General features: G+C 47.1%; 1 protein-coding gene across 6 annotated transcripts in view; it reads right to left on the minus strand.

Moving 5' to 3' along the window:
• RALGAPB (Ral GTPase activating protein non-catalytic subunit beta) overlaps positions 1–17,814 on the minus strand; it is a 2,310,294-nt gene that overhangs the window by 1,317,268 nt on the left and 975,212 nt on the right. For all 6 annotated transcript variants that reach the window (XM_085618929.1, XM_085618931.1, XM_085618928.1 and 3 more), the window contains exon 17: positions 14,677–14,859. In XM_085618929.1, the coding sequence (XP_085475055.1) occupies positions 14,677–14,859 (183 nt within the window). The remainder of the gene's footprint in view (positions 1–14,676; positions 14,860–17,814) is intronic.

Consider the following 17,814-nt stretch of genomic DNA (forward strand, 5'->3'; position numbering starts at 1 on the left):
CTCCCACAGAGTGACAACTCGCTCCACCGAACCCTTGTTATGTGACAGGAAGTCCTCAATGTCTTGACACAGTTCGGTGCGGAAAAGTTCATCAAGTAAAATGTTAGGTTGGAGTCGCCAGGAGGGTGGCCTCCCCATTATGTCAGGCAAGCGGAATTTGGCCATCACCGGGGAGTGGTCCGAGAACGTGCGGCCCACATGTTGTACCACGACCAGAGAGGGAGCTAAACCTCTAGAAACCAAAATGTAGTCCAGTCTGGCCCACGTGGCATGAGCAGTATTCCAGTGTGTACCTTCCTTCCGATTCGGATGTAAGTGGCGCCAGGCATCTACGACTTCCTGTGCATCGCAAATGTCCCGTAGGTATCTGTGTGTGTTGGTGTAGTGCTGTGCAGAAGGGTTGGACCTATCCAGCGCAGGGTTAAGCACAGCATTGAAGTCCCCTCCCCAAATGAGATGTGTTGATTCTACGTCCCTGATCTTGTTCCAGAGAGCAATGAAGCTGCTCGGGTCATCACAGTTAGGGCCATAGGAGCAGGCCAAGGTGATGGTTTCAACACCTATCCTACCCCAAGCTATACAATACCGTCCCTCCCGGTCGGCTGCGTCGCCCAGGGGAGTATAGGGAACACTTCTTTTTATCAGAATAGCGGTACCTCTCGCATAGGACGAGTAGGGCGCAAATGTAGAGTGTGCTGCCCACCTGGTGGCAAAGGAGCCTCCGCGATGGGGATCCATATGGGTCTCCTGCAAGAAGACTACCTGAACCCTTAATCTGTCCAAGGCTCCCAAGATGTGTCTCCGCTTCCTCGGATCTCCCAGTCCTCTGACATTCCAGGTGATAGCAGAGAGTAGTCCCCCCCCCCCCCCCCCCACTGATAAAGGTTTGCGGCGTGACTCATGTCTGCAGATATGGGAAGAATAGGTCTGGGAGCGCACTGTGCAATTCCTTCCCTGGTGGCACTGTATGCTGAAGGTGTCAGACGGTGCAACAACACTATGCATGTTGACAGTATCAATACTAAATTCGAACCAAACAAACAACCCCTTGAAACCCTCCCCGCCCACCCACTCCGACATCCCAAACATGCCGGGCATCTCCCCCACCCCTTACAAACCCATAATGCCAAGTCATTACCCTACTGGGGAACACCCAATTGGGGGACACAAGGGGTCCGGACCCGCCTTCCAACTCCCCCGATATTACACCCGCTGTCCGCCAGAGGCAGTAGCCAGCGGAAGGCGCGGGAGGGGGAGGGAGGTGCCAGGCGAGGTCATATTTAAGCAACATCCAGGAAACCATGAGAGCAAAAGAGCCCAACGATTGGTAGCTCATCGAGATAAGGCCAGGGCACAGATCAGCGCACATAGCGAGCGCCCAGGCCCGAACCCAAGGTGGGAGCAAAACAAGACTATAGTATCATGAGGAACCAGAGTAATAGCTATGATGCTCTTAATCAGTCAAGAGCAGAAGTGGGTGAGCGGGAGCCAGCCCTCTCTGACGGGGATCCGGCAGCTCCCCGGGAGCGCTTGTGGTCTTGTAGAAAGAGTTCCACCTGAGAAGGGTCCTGAAAAATGTGAGGCTTGCCATGGTGAACCACCCGGAGGCGAGCCGGGTACAACATGGAGTATTGAATTCCACTTTGGATCAGACGTTTCTTGACCGACCCAAATTTACGGCGCGCATCCTGCACCGATTGTGTGAAGTCTGGAAAGAAGGAGAGCGTGGCGTTTTCGAACCGGACAGGTTGTTTCTCCCGGGCAAGTCGGAGTAGGGTATCGCGATCTCTATAGTTCAGAAATCGGATGATGACAGGCCGCGGGGGGGCTCCGGGTACGGGGCGAGGGCCCAGGGTGCGATGGGCTCGTTCCACCACCAGCTGCGGAGAGAAGGTATCCGCGCCAAACAGGTCAGACAGAAGCTTTTCAATGAAGAGTTCCATTTTGCCTACAGAGGTAGACTCCGCCAGACCAATAAGGCGCACGTTATTGCGGCGCGACCGCGCTACTAAGTCCTCGTTCATGTCGGCGATCACCTTCAGCAATCTCTCCATGTGCGATACTTTGGTTGCGGTGACCGTCGCCCCATCCTCCAGCCCAGAAATCCGCTGCTCCGACTCCTTAACTCTCTCCTCTTGTTGGTCGAGTCTATGCACTACAGAGTCTAGGCGTCGAGACATACCGTCAACTTTCGAGTCAATTGAGGTGAGGCTAGTTTGCATGTTAAGTAGGAGCGCCTTCCAGTCCACTTCCTCAGCATCCCCTCCATCAGAATCGCCGTCCCCCGGTGGCGGGGCACGGGTTTTTTTCTTTTGAGTCTCAAAGGGGAGCCGGGATTGCTTAGTGTCTGCCTTCCCTATTATGGCAAGGTGTCAGAGACAAATTACCCTATAGTTGCACCAGTATGTAGTACTCCCTCCGGAGCTGCTAGGGCCCCGCCGTGTGTTATGATAGGGAACCAGTTCTGTACTCTGAGCCGCCTTCACACACGTCCCCACTCGGTGTCAGCAGAGGGAAGGGCCAGAAACCATCAAGCAGTGGGAACCGCCTCGCATGGTGTCGTACTTTAATATTCGGGACCGCGTAGGGGACGGGGCTCTACCCCTGTCTATCTTGGTATTAACAAACCGCAAATGGTAAATGCGGCATGTACAAGTGCTTTATATATCGTTCTAGCTATGAATGCACTGTGTACACGTTATTCTGCTTCACTACGCGGGTTCCATTTTGGAAGCAGTGGCCATCTTGTCATTGCCCTCACATAGGCTATAATGGAGTAAATACGGGCCTCACAGTACATGGGCTTTTCCTCTGACTTCTCTGTGACCTGGGCAGCTAGCTCTGCTGCCCCAGGTCAAACCGGTCTCACGAGCTCCCCTTCCTCTGTCCACCTGTGATTAGCATCAGGGCTTGACCCGTCATAAAACCCTTTCATTCTATACAATCCCCCGGCTAATCTCTTCCACACCTGCTTGTTCCTGCTTTATGACTTGTTTCCCAAAACAGGAGATGCTCATGTTTATTGGGGGGTCTATTGACATCCGATGTGGGATCTGAACCTTACTGTGTAAATCATTGTGGGCTGGCCGAACTGGAATGCGGGATGGTCATCATGACTCTGCCTTTTCTTTGTAATGTACACTTGTATATTGCCGTATCATAAAACCTAGGAATGTATGCTTGAGGCAGGGAAAAGTGTATTTAAGATGAAGTCCGTTTCTATGATTTGCAGCAGTCTCCTGAGAACATACACGCTGTTGTACTTCTAGGATACCTGTAATTGGTCTGCAGCCAATAAACGAATCTTTGACTTCACCCAGAAGACTCTGTGTTTCTGTAGGTCTGGAACAGGGTGAACCCAGAAGTCATAGGGTGTGTGCCCCTGCACCGCTGGGTCTAAAATACCCAGTACTTCAGTTTGGCGCCCAACTCGGGACGATTTCAGCGGTACCAGTCCAAGCCAGAGGTTCGTGAGGAGCTTCGTGTGGAAATTCCGGAGGAAGGCCGCCACTTCATCGACCCCTGCATGTCGACGTGGTCCGAAAGTCTTTTCTGCGAGGTTCTCCGCGTCCCGACGGCTACGAAGGACTGCTGCCCTGATTAATCGACCTGTTTTGGACCCTTGACGAATCTGAGAGAGCGAAACAATCGAGAGAGTCTTCTGGTGACGCCATCGATCAACAATATTCAGTTAAGTATAAGTGGAGCGTCTCCTATTTGTTTTTGGTATCCTTCGGGATCGTTTGATTTGGTAATTTGGTACTTTGGAGTTTGCAAACGCCAAAATCAGAGGACTCGTGTATTCACGAGAATATCGTAATCGATAATCCTTTGACGTTTGGATCTAGACTAGTGAGCAAAGATGCCTGGTTCTGGACTATTTGGTAGATTATTCTGTTTGGGTTGTGGAAAAGATTTCCAGCTGGAAGAATCATGTCCGGTTCCTCCGGTTGGAACTCCAACTTATGAGCTCTATGTAAAACATGGTGTAGGCCCCATTGCATATAACGAAGTATGGATCCACTACACCAGGAAAGATGGTGTTTTAAAATGGCCCCAAAATGGTAGTTTTGATACCGATAGTTTAGATAATTTGGAAATTAAATTGTTTAAGAAGAAAGCCCGGCCGGCGATGTTTGACTCTTTCCGCTTATGGCGAAAGGAAGCCAAACAAAAGGAAATTAAGCTAGCGAAAAAGAATAAGAGAGAGAAGGGTATGACAGTAATGCAAGCAGCTGTACAATTTAAAGACATTGAAGAGGAGCAGATGAGTGAGCAATTGCATAGGCAGCGCAAGTTAGGGATTGACAAATGTTACCCAGCTTTACCACATTCTAAGCAGAATGAGTTAGAAGAAAAGGAGAAAGATCCCCTGATGTCACATTTGTTGAGTTCGCCACCCCCGTATGCTCAAAATGCCACGGCGCCTCCCCAGCTTGTAAATATGCCACCTCCAGTGAATATACTGCAAGCCTTGCCGCTACCGCCAGTTACTTTGCAACCGGCTCTTATCCATGTAGCGCAGCCCTCTCAAGGGCCGCCAGTTGTGCTTCCAACTGCCCCCGCACTTCCTGCGACTTTGCCTAATACAGCAGCTGCCTCCCCTGACACTCTTCCTTCCACCACTCCAGTACCTGTCTCTACATCCTCTTTTCTTCCCTCTGTTTTTCCCCCTGTTCTCGCCTCAGCTTCTCCTTCAGTGCGACAGCGCTTAGCTAATGTGGTTACTACATTAATGTCTCCTCTCTTTGAGTCATCTGGTGCAACTCCTGGTTTACAGCGTAAGCAACTGCGCAGTCAATTGCCTAACCCCGATGAGAAAAAGGTAATAGATAACATGGCGCGTAGATGGATTGTTTTCCCTTCACTGTATGATGTGGAATCAGTTGTCAACGTTTTCCATCAATGGGATGCCCCGAAACAGAGATATGTGTTCGAGAAAATGTGCGAAATTCTCTGTGAAGAATTGGAGGATAGTGGTAAAAATCCGAGCCCGCAGGAATTGTGTAGAGTGAGGTTCGATTTTGGAACTGGTATAATTGTGGACCGCGGAGTAGATAAAGCAGTTGCGGTTGTATTGTCCTTTAGGAATGATGATTGCCAACAATCATTGTTTGAACAAGATGTCCTTGTGGGGAAAAAGGTAAAAACGCGACAATACCCTATGAGAGAAGTTCCCCCGGTATGGAAGGAAGCGGTTGCAGCTGCCGGTGGTAACCCCGCTGTGGCAGCGCATTTCCAGCGTGTTTGGGTGCATGTTCCATGGAAGCGCTCTGAGGTGTTAGCGCTTAAGCAGTCCTTGCCTGATCCCCGTAAGAACCCAGCAGGTTATTATAAAGAGTTGTCACAGACGGCAGGGTCATGCATTATGAATCTGGCCGACATAGACATGTTGTTTGGTAATGTTGTTCCAGAGCCTCTATGGGGTCAATTCGTAATGTAGATCACAATGCAGAACTAGGGGATACATGGGCTAACATTGTTGCTGCTGATGCTAGACAAACTGGTGGTGCGAAACCAGAACCTTTAGTAGCTGAACTGCCTGGTAGAATCATCACGTATATGAAGACAATAATGCCTGCGATGCGCGTAAATTGGGACAAGTTATCTGCATGCAAGCAGAAGAAAGATGAGACAGTGTCAGACTTCTTTACTAGGTTTGAAGAAACGTTTATTGATCACAGTGGGCAGGATAGGAGTACTGAGGGTGGCCAACGGTTGTTTGTGGACAAGTTTGTGCAGAATTTACTTCCTGACCTGTGTAAAAAGTTAAAAGATTCAGAAAGTTCTTGGGCTGTTTCTTCTTCAGCGCAAATACTGGCTACTGCACAGTATTATGAAAATAGAGATAAAGACGAGAAAGATAGAACAGAGAAGAAAACGAAGGAACTAAAGACAAAGGTCCTTTTACAGCAGGCCTATCCGCCACGTGGAGGTCAGAATAATTATAGGCAACCCCAAGGTGTCTATCACCAACCCCAACAGTTTCAGAACAATCAGCAAATGAATGGGTATTACCAACCACGTGTCCCTGTAGGTCCCAACCAATGTTCATACTGCAAAGAGGAAGGTCATTATAAATATAGTTGCCCTAAATTAATGCAGCAGAACGGTAATGCGTATGGCGCAAGAGGTAGGGGTGGTCAGCAAGCTCCTAGAGGCAGAGGGCGTGGAAATGCTCCCCAGAATGCGCGTCCTCTGCCGCCTCAAAATACCATCAATAGCTTTGATCAGCAAGCTAACGCGACTAGTAATACAGCACAGTATTATAATAATGATTATTATGCAGAGGACGGTGATGCAGAAAGTAATGATTACTAGGACAGCCATAGACAGAGAGAGGGAGTTGTTTCAGTGCCAGTGGATCAGAGTGGACCGTATGTTGAGGTGACTACAGCAAATGTAACGGAGCCTTTTCTGCTAGACACTGGTGCTGCAAAGAGTTCAATCATGCATTCAAAACTCCCTGGCGCACCTTTGTCTGGCGATATAAATGTTTCGGTAGGTTTTTCTGGCGCCCCGGTTAGGAACCCGATTTCTAGTCCCATGTCACTTTCTGTTGGACCTTGCGAGCTGAAAGCACCCCTGATTCTGACAACAGGTTGTGGTGAGAATTTGCTGGGATTAGATTTGTTGAAAAGATTGCACGCTACACTGTATTGTTCTCCTTCAGGAGTACAACTTACATTAGGCAAGAAAGTGATTTCCCCAATGTACTTGTCTAAAAATACAATGCCACCTGAATTGTCATTCCTTCCGGATGCCCTTTGGGCTACTGGTCCCAATGATGTGGGCCTCTTGGAGATACCGCCATATGTGGTGACTTTAAAGGCTAATGTCAGACGGCCACGTATTCCCCAGTACAAGATCTCTAATGAAGTGCAGAAAGCATTGTTAGACATTGTCAGCGACTTGATTAATAAGGGTGTGATTGAAGAGACAAGAGGCAACGTTTGCAATAGTCCGATTTTACCTGTCTTAAAACGAACGGATCCTTCACAGCCACCTGTTTACAGATTTGTGATTGATCTTAGAGAGGTTAATAAGATTGTTGTGCCACAGTTTCCGGTTGTCCCCGATATAACTGCCTTGTTAACAATGATTCCAGCCTCTGCTGCATGGTTTTCAGTGATTGATTTAAAGAATGCTTTCTTTAGCATCCCAATTGCAGAAGAGAGCAGAGATATTTTTGGTTTTAGTCTGGGAGGCCGAAGCTTCCGCTTCAAACGCGCTCCCCAGGGCTACTGTGAAAGTCCATCAATATATAGTCAAGCTTTGAAAGCGCAGCTTGATGCACTTGTTTTACCTAGTGGCGCTATCCTGATTCAGTACGTGGACGATTTACTGATCGGTGCGGATACTGAAAAGATTTGTAAAGAAGCCACATTGGCACTGTTGCGCCATTTATCCGCTTTCCATCACAAAGTGTCTCTCTCTAAGCTGCAATATTGTCGACAAGAAGTGACCTACTTAGGTCATCTCTTATCGAAGGAGGGAAGGAAACTGACCCCAGAAAGAATTCAAGCCATTGCACAGTTGAGTGTGCCAAAAACACAGAGAGAAGTACGTGCTTTCTTGGGCATCACTTCATACTGTAGGCATTGGATTCCTAGTTTTTCTTTATTGGCAAAACCTTTGTTAGCCTTAACATGCAAAGACACACCGAATCCTATCCCATGGTCTGAAGAGTGCCAGAAAAGTTTTGTGGAATTGCGTAAAGCATTATGTTCAGCACCTGTGTTGGGTACCCCTGACTACAGTAAGCCTTTTACATTGTATGTTCACGAGAAAGATGGATGTGCGTTGTCAGTGTTAACACAGCCTTTTGGCGACAGACCGCGCCCATGCGCGTATTTCTCATCAACCTTGGACCCTGTAGCGAGGGCATTGCCAAGCTGTCTGAGAGCGACAGCTGCTGCAGCGATGTCTATCCGACAATCTGCTGGTTTGGTAATGGACAATACATGGATTGTTATGGTTCCACACGCTGTAGACACATTATTAAATAGAACCAAGACACAACACTTGACTAGTGCGCGATTATCAGGTTATGAGCTTACACTGTTAGCAAATCACATACACATAAAGAGATGCAATACGCTGAATCCAGCCACGTTGTTGCCAATTCCAGCAGACTCAGATGAGATTGAGCAACATGACTGTCTGTTCAGAACAGAAGAAGAGACGAAAGGGAGAGTAGATCTAAAAGATACTCCCCTGACTGAGTGTGATGGCACTTTATGGGTAGATGGTTCCTGTTTCAAGCTCCCTAATGGTGACACGACTGCTGCATATGCTATCACGACTTTGCACACGGTCGTGGAAACTGCACGAGTGCCACATAATTCGGCCCAAGCAGCAGAATTAATCGCTCTCACGAGAGCATGTGTGTTGTCTGAAGGAATGAGAGTAAACATATACACAGATAGCCAGTACGCCTTTGGCGTGGCTCATAATTTTGGGCGACTGTGGAAGGAGCGTGGGTTCCTGACGTCGCATGGAGCTAAAATTCAGAATGGCAAGTTGGTGAATGATCTCCTTGAGTCACTGACCCTACCGTTGCAAGTTGCGATCATGAAATGCAGTGCGCACAGGAAAGTCACAGATGATGTTGGACGTGGGAATGCGTTTGCTGATGAGACCGCGAGAGAAACAGCACAGAATGTGAAGACTAGAATGTATGTTGCAGGCCCCGCAAGATGGGTTAATGATGTGGGAATGTGTGAGAACACAATAGAAAGTGTGAAGTCGCTTCAAGCTGAAGCCACAGAGGAAGAGTTAAGCAAGTGGAGAGAAAGTATGGGTAAGTTGGATGAGAATGGTTGTTGGATTTATCTGACAGAACATAGGCGATGGTTATTGCCTGATGCATATGTGCTTCCAGTGGTTACTATGGCACATGGAATGGCACATATCAGTACGAAAGGTATATGCAAGTTGTTGGCTCCAGTATGGCAGAATGCTGGGATTCCCAAGTGTGCAGAGAATGTGGTCAAGAATTGCATAGTATGTTTGAAGTACAACCCTGGTAGGGGAACCCCAACTCCAGCTGGTCACTTTGCACCCCCATCATGTCCATTTGAAGTTTTACAGCTGGACTTTATTCACATGGAAAGATGCAACAACCTGAAATATGTACTGGTGGTTGTTTGTGCTTTCTCAAAATGGATAGAGGCTTATCCGCTGAAAGATAACACTGCCCTATCCACAGCCAAAGCCCTTGTGAAGGAGTTTTTCCCTAGGTTTGGGATGCCAAGAATGGTGTGGTGTGATAATGGAAGTGAGTTTGTGGGTAAGCTGATGAAGAATGTATGTGAAGGGCTAGGGATAAAGCAGAAGTTCCACGCTGCAAATCACCCCCAATCAGCTGGATTAGTAGAACGCTACAATGGAGCCTTAAAGCTCAAGCTGGCCAAAATCCAGGCGAGCACCGGTCTTAAATGGCCTGACGCTCTGCCTTTAGCACTCCTGTCCACCAGAATGACCATACACTCACGAGTGGGGCTTAGCCCTTACGAGGTTGTCTTTGGCCGTCCGGCCAATGTATGGGGTGTACCGAGGCCCATGAAGTTCAGTGAGATAGAGCATCCAGTACTGCTCGATTACCTGTATGATTTGACTGTTAAACTGCGTGTTTTGCACCAACAGGTACATGATACTCTTCCCCAAGCTTCTGAACCTCCTGGACACCCTATCAACCCTGGTACGTGGGTGCTAGTCCGAAATTTCCAGCGCAAGAGCAACGACGAGCCTCGCTGGATCGGCCCTCATCTTGTTCTTCTTTCGACAAGATCAGCAGTGCGAGTGAAAGGGAAGAAGCACTGGATCCATGGTACCCACTGTAAAGTAGTCCCTTTGCCTCTGCCATATGACCAGTGGGTCAAGGAGGGTATCGCCGACTCTGAGACGGACACTGTACCTCGTTTTGTACCATTCAGTGACGCACGCATAAGAGGCACAGTTTCAGACCAAGAGAATGACAATATTCTGCAGGAAGCTGTGCCACCATCAAATCGACTGGACACCACTGAGCCTGAACTTTTGTTTCAAGACCAAACAGCACCTGGCCGTCTCCGCTATAATTTGAGACCTAGGCCCATGGACAAAAAGATTTCCTCACTATTTCCTTTTTAACATTTTTTGCTCTCCCATCTGAAGTACTTTCTTGATTTTTTGTTTTTCGAACCACCATCCGGGTTCTGCCGCAGGGTCGCGGTGCCAAGACTTTGGGGTACAGGCCGAAGACGCTAGGTCAACGGTTCTGGTTGGTCTAGGGCGTTTCCCTGGACTGACAGGCGTACTCCTTAGCAGAAGACACTCATCCGCCGCGAGCGGCCCGAGTAGAGGATGGAGTTTTTTAAGATGGAGAGACCGATTGAGGAAATGAACTTTAACACAAGGATGTATGGAATTGTAAAAAGTAAATGTTTTGTCTTTTTGTGCCTTTTTACACTGTGTAGTATCATAATGTTTATTGTAGGATTTGTGTTTTTCTCCGCTCAAAAGCCCATTGAACCCACTGAACAGCCTATACCTCTTTCTACTGCCTCCTCTCACTCTTTTCACCCTTTGCCTGAGCACGAACAGACCAGACGATCAGAGTTCGTAAATAACTCGTTTATCCAGCTCTTGCACCAGCACCAACTGGTAATGAATACGACCAATTGCTGGGTGTGTGGGTTAATGCCACATACCATTAACAAGGGTATTCCCTACCTGGTGCTGCCGTACAGTTACAATGGATCGTCATGGGCATTCCAGACCATGTTTCTCTATGCTCTAGATACATATTCCCCTCGCCAACCGCATTCCATCAGACCTATCACCAATAATAAGGCTTTGATGAAAGGAGTTGCCGATATGAGTAGGGATATCGATGCATACTCATCCATTCCCAAAGAAGAGTTGAGACCTTATGTAGGATGGAACGCGACGGGGTATAGTATTAGTCTGGGTGAAAGACAGCGAAAAATCTCATCTCCAATCTGGGTCGTACCCCACATGGGTCGGTTCTGCTTACAGGGTAATGGTCAGAATCCTAGAGCTCAACTGGGAAGAAGTGACTGTACTGAAACGTACACTTTTCCGTCACAGTTTTCCCCTGCGTTTTTGGCTGCCAAGGGCACATATTTCATCTGTAATGACCGAGCATATACATGGCTGCCCCCTGATTTCTCGGGCACATGTTATATTGCGAACTTGTTACCGCCGACATTTACTGCTGCCTCTGACTATCACAAAACCAGAGTTGTGAGAGGTGTGATTAGTAAGGAGGATACTGCCGGTCAGGAAGCGGGAGACTTCTTCTTGGGTTTCCTGCCGTTTTGGGGACCTATGGTCAACAGTAGGAACCTGAGACAGCTGACTCGTGTGGTTGAATCCACTGTCAATGTAACGGCTGGTGCCCTTAGTAATCTGACAGCTGAGCTCCAAGCGGATCGCCTCATGACTTTGCAGAACCGCATGGTTCTAGACGTTATTCTTGCAGACCGCGGTGGGGTATGCAAGGTCATCCAATCCAGTTGCTGCATTTTCATACCAGATAATGCTCCAACAGTGTATCAAGCCATCTCCAAACTCCATAAAATATCTGAAGCCATACACGTGGATAAGGGAGATTGGTCACTGGTGGGGTGGTTCTGGGAATTGATATCTGCCTGGGGTTGGAAAGTTCTGATGGTCATTGGAATGATCTTAGCCATTCTTTTCCTGTTCTGTCTGTGTATACAGTGTGCTCCTGCGATATGTGGTCTCTGTGCTACCTTATGTATAAGGAAACCTGTATCGAGGGACGAACTAAGTAATAGGATGATGCTACAGCAACATCTCCATGACTTTGTGAACATTGACCTAGACTCGGATTAAGATGAGTATAGTGATTGCCTATGTAAGGGCAAAAGGAGGGTCTGTCGTACTTTAATATTCGGGACCGCGTAGGGGACGGGGCTCTACCCCTGTCTATCTTGGTATTAACAAACCGCAAATGGTAAATGCGGCATGTACAAGTGCTTTATATATCGTTCTAGCTATGAATGCACTGTGTACACGTTATTCTGCTTCACTACGCGGGTTCCATTTTGGAAGCAGTGGCCATCTTGTCATTGCCCTCACATAGGCTATAATGGAGTAAATACGGGCCTCACAGTACATGGGCTTTTCCTCTGACTTCTCTGTGACCTGGGCAGCTGGCTCTGCTGCCCCAGGTCAAACCGGTCTCACGAGCTCCCCTTCCTCTGTCCACCTGTGATTAGCATCAGGGCTTGACCCGTCATAAAACCCTTTCATTCTATACAATCCCCCGGCTAATCTCTTCCACACCTGCTTGTTCCTGCTTTATGACTTGTTTCCCAAAACAGGAGATGCTCATGTTTATTGGGGGGTCTATTGACATCCGATGTGGGATCTGAACCTTACTGTGTAAATCATTGTGGGCTGGCCGAACTGGAATGCGGGATGGTCATCATGACTCTGCCTTTTCTTTGTAATGTACACTTGTATATTGCCGTATCATAAAACCTAGGAATGTATGCTTGAGGCAGGGAAAAGTGTATTTAAGATGAAGTCCGTTTCTATGATTTTCAGCAGTCTCCTGAGAACATACACGCTGTTGTACTTCTAGGATACCTGTAATTGGTCTGCAGCCAATAAACGAATCTTTGACTTCACCCAGAAGACTCTGTGTTTCTGTAGGTCTGGAACAGGGTGAACCCAGAAGTCATAGGGTGTGTGCCCCTGCACCGCTGGGTCTAAAATACCCAGTACTTCAATGGAGCGCCAAACACAATTGTCTATGCTGAAGAGGGACCTCAGCGCGCGGCCGCGATCCCGCCAGCCCCACTCCACGAAGCCCTCAGGAGCCCGGTGGCGATGGTCCGTCCGGCCCAGCAGGAGGATCCACCCCCGTTAGACTCGTGTGTCTCAATCCACTGGATGTGCAGTTCGCGGTGTTGGCAGTGCGGAGGGGCCAGCAGCGTCACTCTCTGTGGGCCCCCACCTACGCTCGGGGCCAGTCGATGTCGGAGGGGTCTCCCCTCCGTGGGTAGCCTCTCACGGCGGATCCCTATAGGGTCGTGCGTGGTGCGGCACTGGTGGGGAGTGTCTCTCCGTTGTGAATCGGGGGGGGGGGGCGCAGGTAACCAAGAGTGTAATCCTACTGCACCTCCAGGGTCAGCTTCGGGCGGGAAGCGAGCCTCCCTCCCGTCCCCAGATGCCGCAATCTGTCAGTCAGTGGCCGTCACGCAGCCCAAAGCCTCCGTCTTACCGGCACTCCAGCAGGTCCGTCACAACCGTAGGAGGTCTCGTCCCGAGCGCCGGTCGCCCCTCGTCTCCTCCGACATCTGCCGCGTCCTGCGGCCTTCCGTCCACGTGCAAGCCGCGTTATCGGGTGCACACTCACGCCGGCCTCCTCGCGCCGATGGGCTCCCCGCTGCTCCCGCTGGAACTATCGGTGGCTATTTCTTGTGATCCACCAGGCAGAACGGCCCAAGACTCGCCACAGGCGCGCTCCGGCCCCAGCCCAACACCCGGCGCTGGTCAGAAGTGTGTCTCCAGGATGCAGGATGGGCTGATGGAGAGATAACTCGCCCGGCTGGCGAGAGCCTCACGGATGTGCGGCCATTACTGTCCGGCCCCCTCTAGCGCCCCCCCTTTTTCCTCATCAGACTTTGACTCAAAACAAGAGAAAGAAAAACATAAAAAGAGGAAAGACTGAGAAAGAGAAAAATAAAGGAAGTCCAAAAGGAGAAAACGAGGATGAAAAAGGACTTGCAAGAGTGAGTTTGATGGGCTGGAATTATCTGGCGATGGACTAAAGATGCACGATTGGGAATTAAGACTACACATCCTCGGTATTCGGTACCAGGCGATAGTTAAGAAAAGGTTTGGGTCCTGGCACATATTTTACAAATTAAGCATTAAATAAATAATTATATATATATATATATATATATATATATATATATATATATATATATCCCCAAAATAAAAATAAAAATCACACTTTCTCCGCATCATGATAAACAACCCCATCCAGTCGAGATGTAAGAAAACTTGATTTTATTTCAGCAGGCAATAAAAAAGTGATAGCATAACGTGTTTCAACTCCCGAAGGGTCTTAGTCATATGCAGCTGTGAGGATCAGTTGTCATTAAATTTAAATGCACTTTGATGGTAAACAGTGAAAAAAGTACACAGTATACAAATACCTGGTTTTAAAAGTGTCAGTCACTCGTATTTGCTAGTTATATTTGCAATCTGGGACTAAAAAACATCTTTGTTGAATAATACTCATCAATTTAATTGCAAATGCACTATTTGGAAGCAATGCTCGAGTCTGTGCAATTTCAGTCCAAGTAACACTCATGTATAAACTACAGTGACCAGAATGCACAACAGCTGTGTTTTCAAAATACAGCATAGCGTCTTTTTTATTTGTATTCAACATGTTTTTCTGCCCAGATAGAAATGTGTAGAAAATCATAACAAGCCCACCTTATCGTGCCTTAAAGGCGTATACATATATATATTTATATACACATATAATATATATATATATATATATATATATATATATATATATATATATAGAGAAAGAGAGATGGTAACTAAGATCACATTTTAATTAATAGTGGTACTTTTCGTTTCTGACTATAAAGATGTACGCTTAAGGTTACTCACTTTTTCATTAAGCATGTTGGAATGTTCAGTGAGCCAAACACATAGACACTGAAAAGCTGCAACAATCATGGAGTGGAGATCCCGGGAGTGTAATGGTGCTGGACGACTGCATTGATACACAATGTACGTGCACACAGAACTAACTGCTCTCTTCCTGTCAGCCGAGTCAATGGAAACGTTCACCTTTGTACAAAAAAAAATAATATATATATTAACACTAAAGCAATCGGCAAACTGAAGACATTTTGAAGGATAACATATGTAAACACGACCTGGTTGTCTCGAAGAAGACACACCCGTTTTCAAAGAATCTGTGGAATGCAATGTATTCAATCACAGATCACTCAAAAGTAGGCCAAATAGGCACTTAATACCTCAAACGCCAATATAGTGTGGTTCATTACAGTGTCATGTGCCCTAGTGCAAGAAAGGAAATGAACTCCCTAGCCACTGTTGAACTGTGAAATACATCAATACTCGTAGTTCAGTAGCCCCTTCAGGCCTTTGGACGCCAGTGCCACTGGATTTGCTGCACTAATGGAAGCTACACTTCAGATTTATTACCCTTTAATTAACATAATTTGGACTGAAAAATATTCAGGACAGGTTTATTTAATTTTTACATACAAGCAAACTTGCATTAGCAAGTTTTAGTCGAGTGATGTGTCATGAATGAAGTCACCTTTAAAGTCTCAAATGATGGTGGCGTGGTATGGTAAATCCTAAAAGTCTAAACAATGCTTTCGCTTTGCCCAAGATCTACATGAAAATGAACACAAAGTCCACAAGGCTTGGGTCTTTCCTCTCTATTTAGTCTTTGTATGCTGCGTGGTCAGCCGGCAGGAGCGCTGTGCACCGGAGCGGGAAAGCGGCAAGCCGTAAACGCGGAAGAGCGGATCCGCAGAGAGCTGTTGAGGACGTCAAGGAGCAGGCGATCGGCCGGCCCTCACTTTATCACGGCCGGTGGTAGGTGCAAGGCGCCGCTCATGAGACTGTGGCGGCGGAGGCGGTGATTGGGAGCACCCAGGAAAAAGCCTCAGCAAGAGATAAGGCGAGGTAAGGTTGTGGCCTGTGGTGGACCAAGCGCTGGGCTTCAAGTGAGCCCTGTAAAGCAAAGGTCTTCAAACTTTTTTACTCAGAGCCCCCCCCAAGCAAAATGTTTTGAGGTCAGGCCCCCCTCCAAAACTTTATGGCAAGGATTGGGGGAGCGGGAGTGATATAGCTGCGTGCAGGGAGCAGGGCTTATGGGATGATTTCAGGAATACTTTTTCTATAGCTTATGAACCGCACCAAATATGAGAGTTATAAAACAGCAAATGCATCAAACAAAAACAGATATCCCAAACAAACTGCTCCCCATAATTGGGGTGTTGTGAGCCCCTCACACTCTTTGACCCCAATGCAACTATACCTGCTGCACTAATGATAACTGCAGTCCTGAGTAGCAGGCTATCTCCTCTGCCTCTTTTACCTCTTCCCCCACCATGATGGATCATCACCTCTGTCCTAATGCTTGAAAGGACAATAAGCTATGATGCCCCCTTTTTTAAGGTAGACAGTCATAATTGTGATGCAGTGGGACCCCCAAATCCCTGGGCGCCAGTCCTGCTGCATCTGTTCCTTTGTGATAGCTAAGAGTGGCCACTTACACACTTAGCAGCAGTACCAGCTTCACTAATGAATGTCCCTTTAATAAAAAAAAAACACTTATATTGTCCCCTTCTTTGGGGTATCTCTCTAAAGAAGTGGTCTCTGGCCATTTGTAAACATAAAAATGAGACCGTATACAGTGCTCCCTATTCTGGGCCTTCTCTTTGACGATATCTATGAATCTCGCTCCTTTCCTCTGTCTCCTAGACCATTACTGTGAGGCACCAAGGAGAGGATTAGGGCTTGCATCTGAATGCAACCCTGCTGGCCTTCTACCTGCCACCCTATGGACTCAGCTTTCACAAAAGAACTGCCTCTGAATGGTTAATACGGACTATGAAATGCCTCTGCCTGAAATCGAAGTGTGTGGTGGTAATGCAGAAAGTTAAAAAGGAAACCAGCCTTCTTACCAGCCATTAATTGATTGAGTCACATAAAGCCAAGGCCACTGGAATTATGAGTTTCTGCAGCAGCAACGTTTTCCACATAATTATCAGTTTACTGCATTTGCTACATAATCAGCAGATTTCAACAACAAAAAAACTTGATTCTGGCTCAAACGTTACAAAAGTTCCTTAAAGCGTGACAAAGTGTTTCCGGAGCAGTGGAAGACCCTTTGCAAAGATTGGTAATCTTGTAGTTGCTTACTGCTGTATTTGGGTGTTAAACTGGTACTAATGAGGTGAAATATTTCCCCTGACAGCACTACAATGCTAACCACAAAATGTGGCGCATTGTGCCGCATAGTTTACCTTTTCTTGCTACATAATTTTGTCAAACCTGCCGCATAATGTTGTCCTCTTCAGCTGAATAATTCCAGTGGATCAGCTTAAAGCTTTATGGTGGCAAAGATCTATTCTTTTTAAGATGTAATGTAAAGGAGTTATCAGCTGGGATAGGGAATAGTGGAGACACTTACAAAAATGTCTGCATTATATACAGTTTGATTACCTATTACTAAAAAGTATATTTTGTAAGAACTTGTTTTATCTCAATCACTGCATCATTTTGCAGCAGACTAGCTTAGAGTATGTGAATACTGATTTAAAATAATGACTTGCATATTCACAGTGCTTTCTGCCACATGCTGGGATCTCAAAGCTCTATAAACAGGGCCATTGGAATTATGCGGCAGGAGAAGGCCAAATTATGCAGCATGGTTGACTAAATTCTGCAGCAAGCAAAGGCGAATTATGCTGCATATTTTGTGATGGCAATACTGCGCTATTTTGCTATTTTTACACTTGTTAACATTGTCCTGGCCTTTATTGCCCCTTATAACACCCACATATAGCAATAAGCAACTGAAAGGTGACCAGTCAACCTTTAGAAAGGGCCTTCCACTGTGAGGTAACATGTGTTGCTGCATTTTTTAATCTGTCAACTATGCTGCAGACGAATGATTATGTGGCAAATGCGGGAAAACCATAACTATGCGCTGTGAGTGCAGGGTGAGCGTAAAAGTGCAGGATGAGAATGAGGAGTGAG

This window comes from Triturus cristatus, chromosome 7 (assembly GCF_964204655.1).
Source record: "Triturus cristatus chromosome 7, aTriCri1.1, whole genome shotgun sequence".
NCBI classification, from domain to species: Eukaryota; Metazoa; Chordata; class Amphibia; order Caudata; family Salamandridae; genus Triturus; species Triturus cristatus.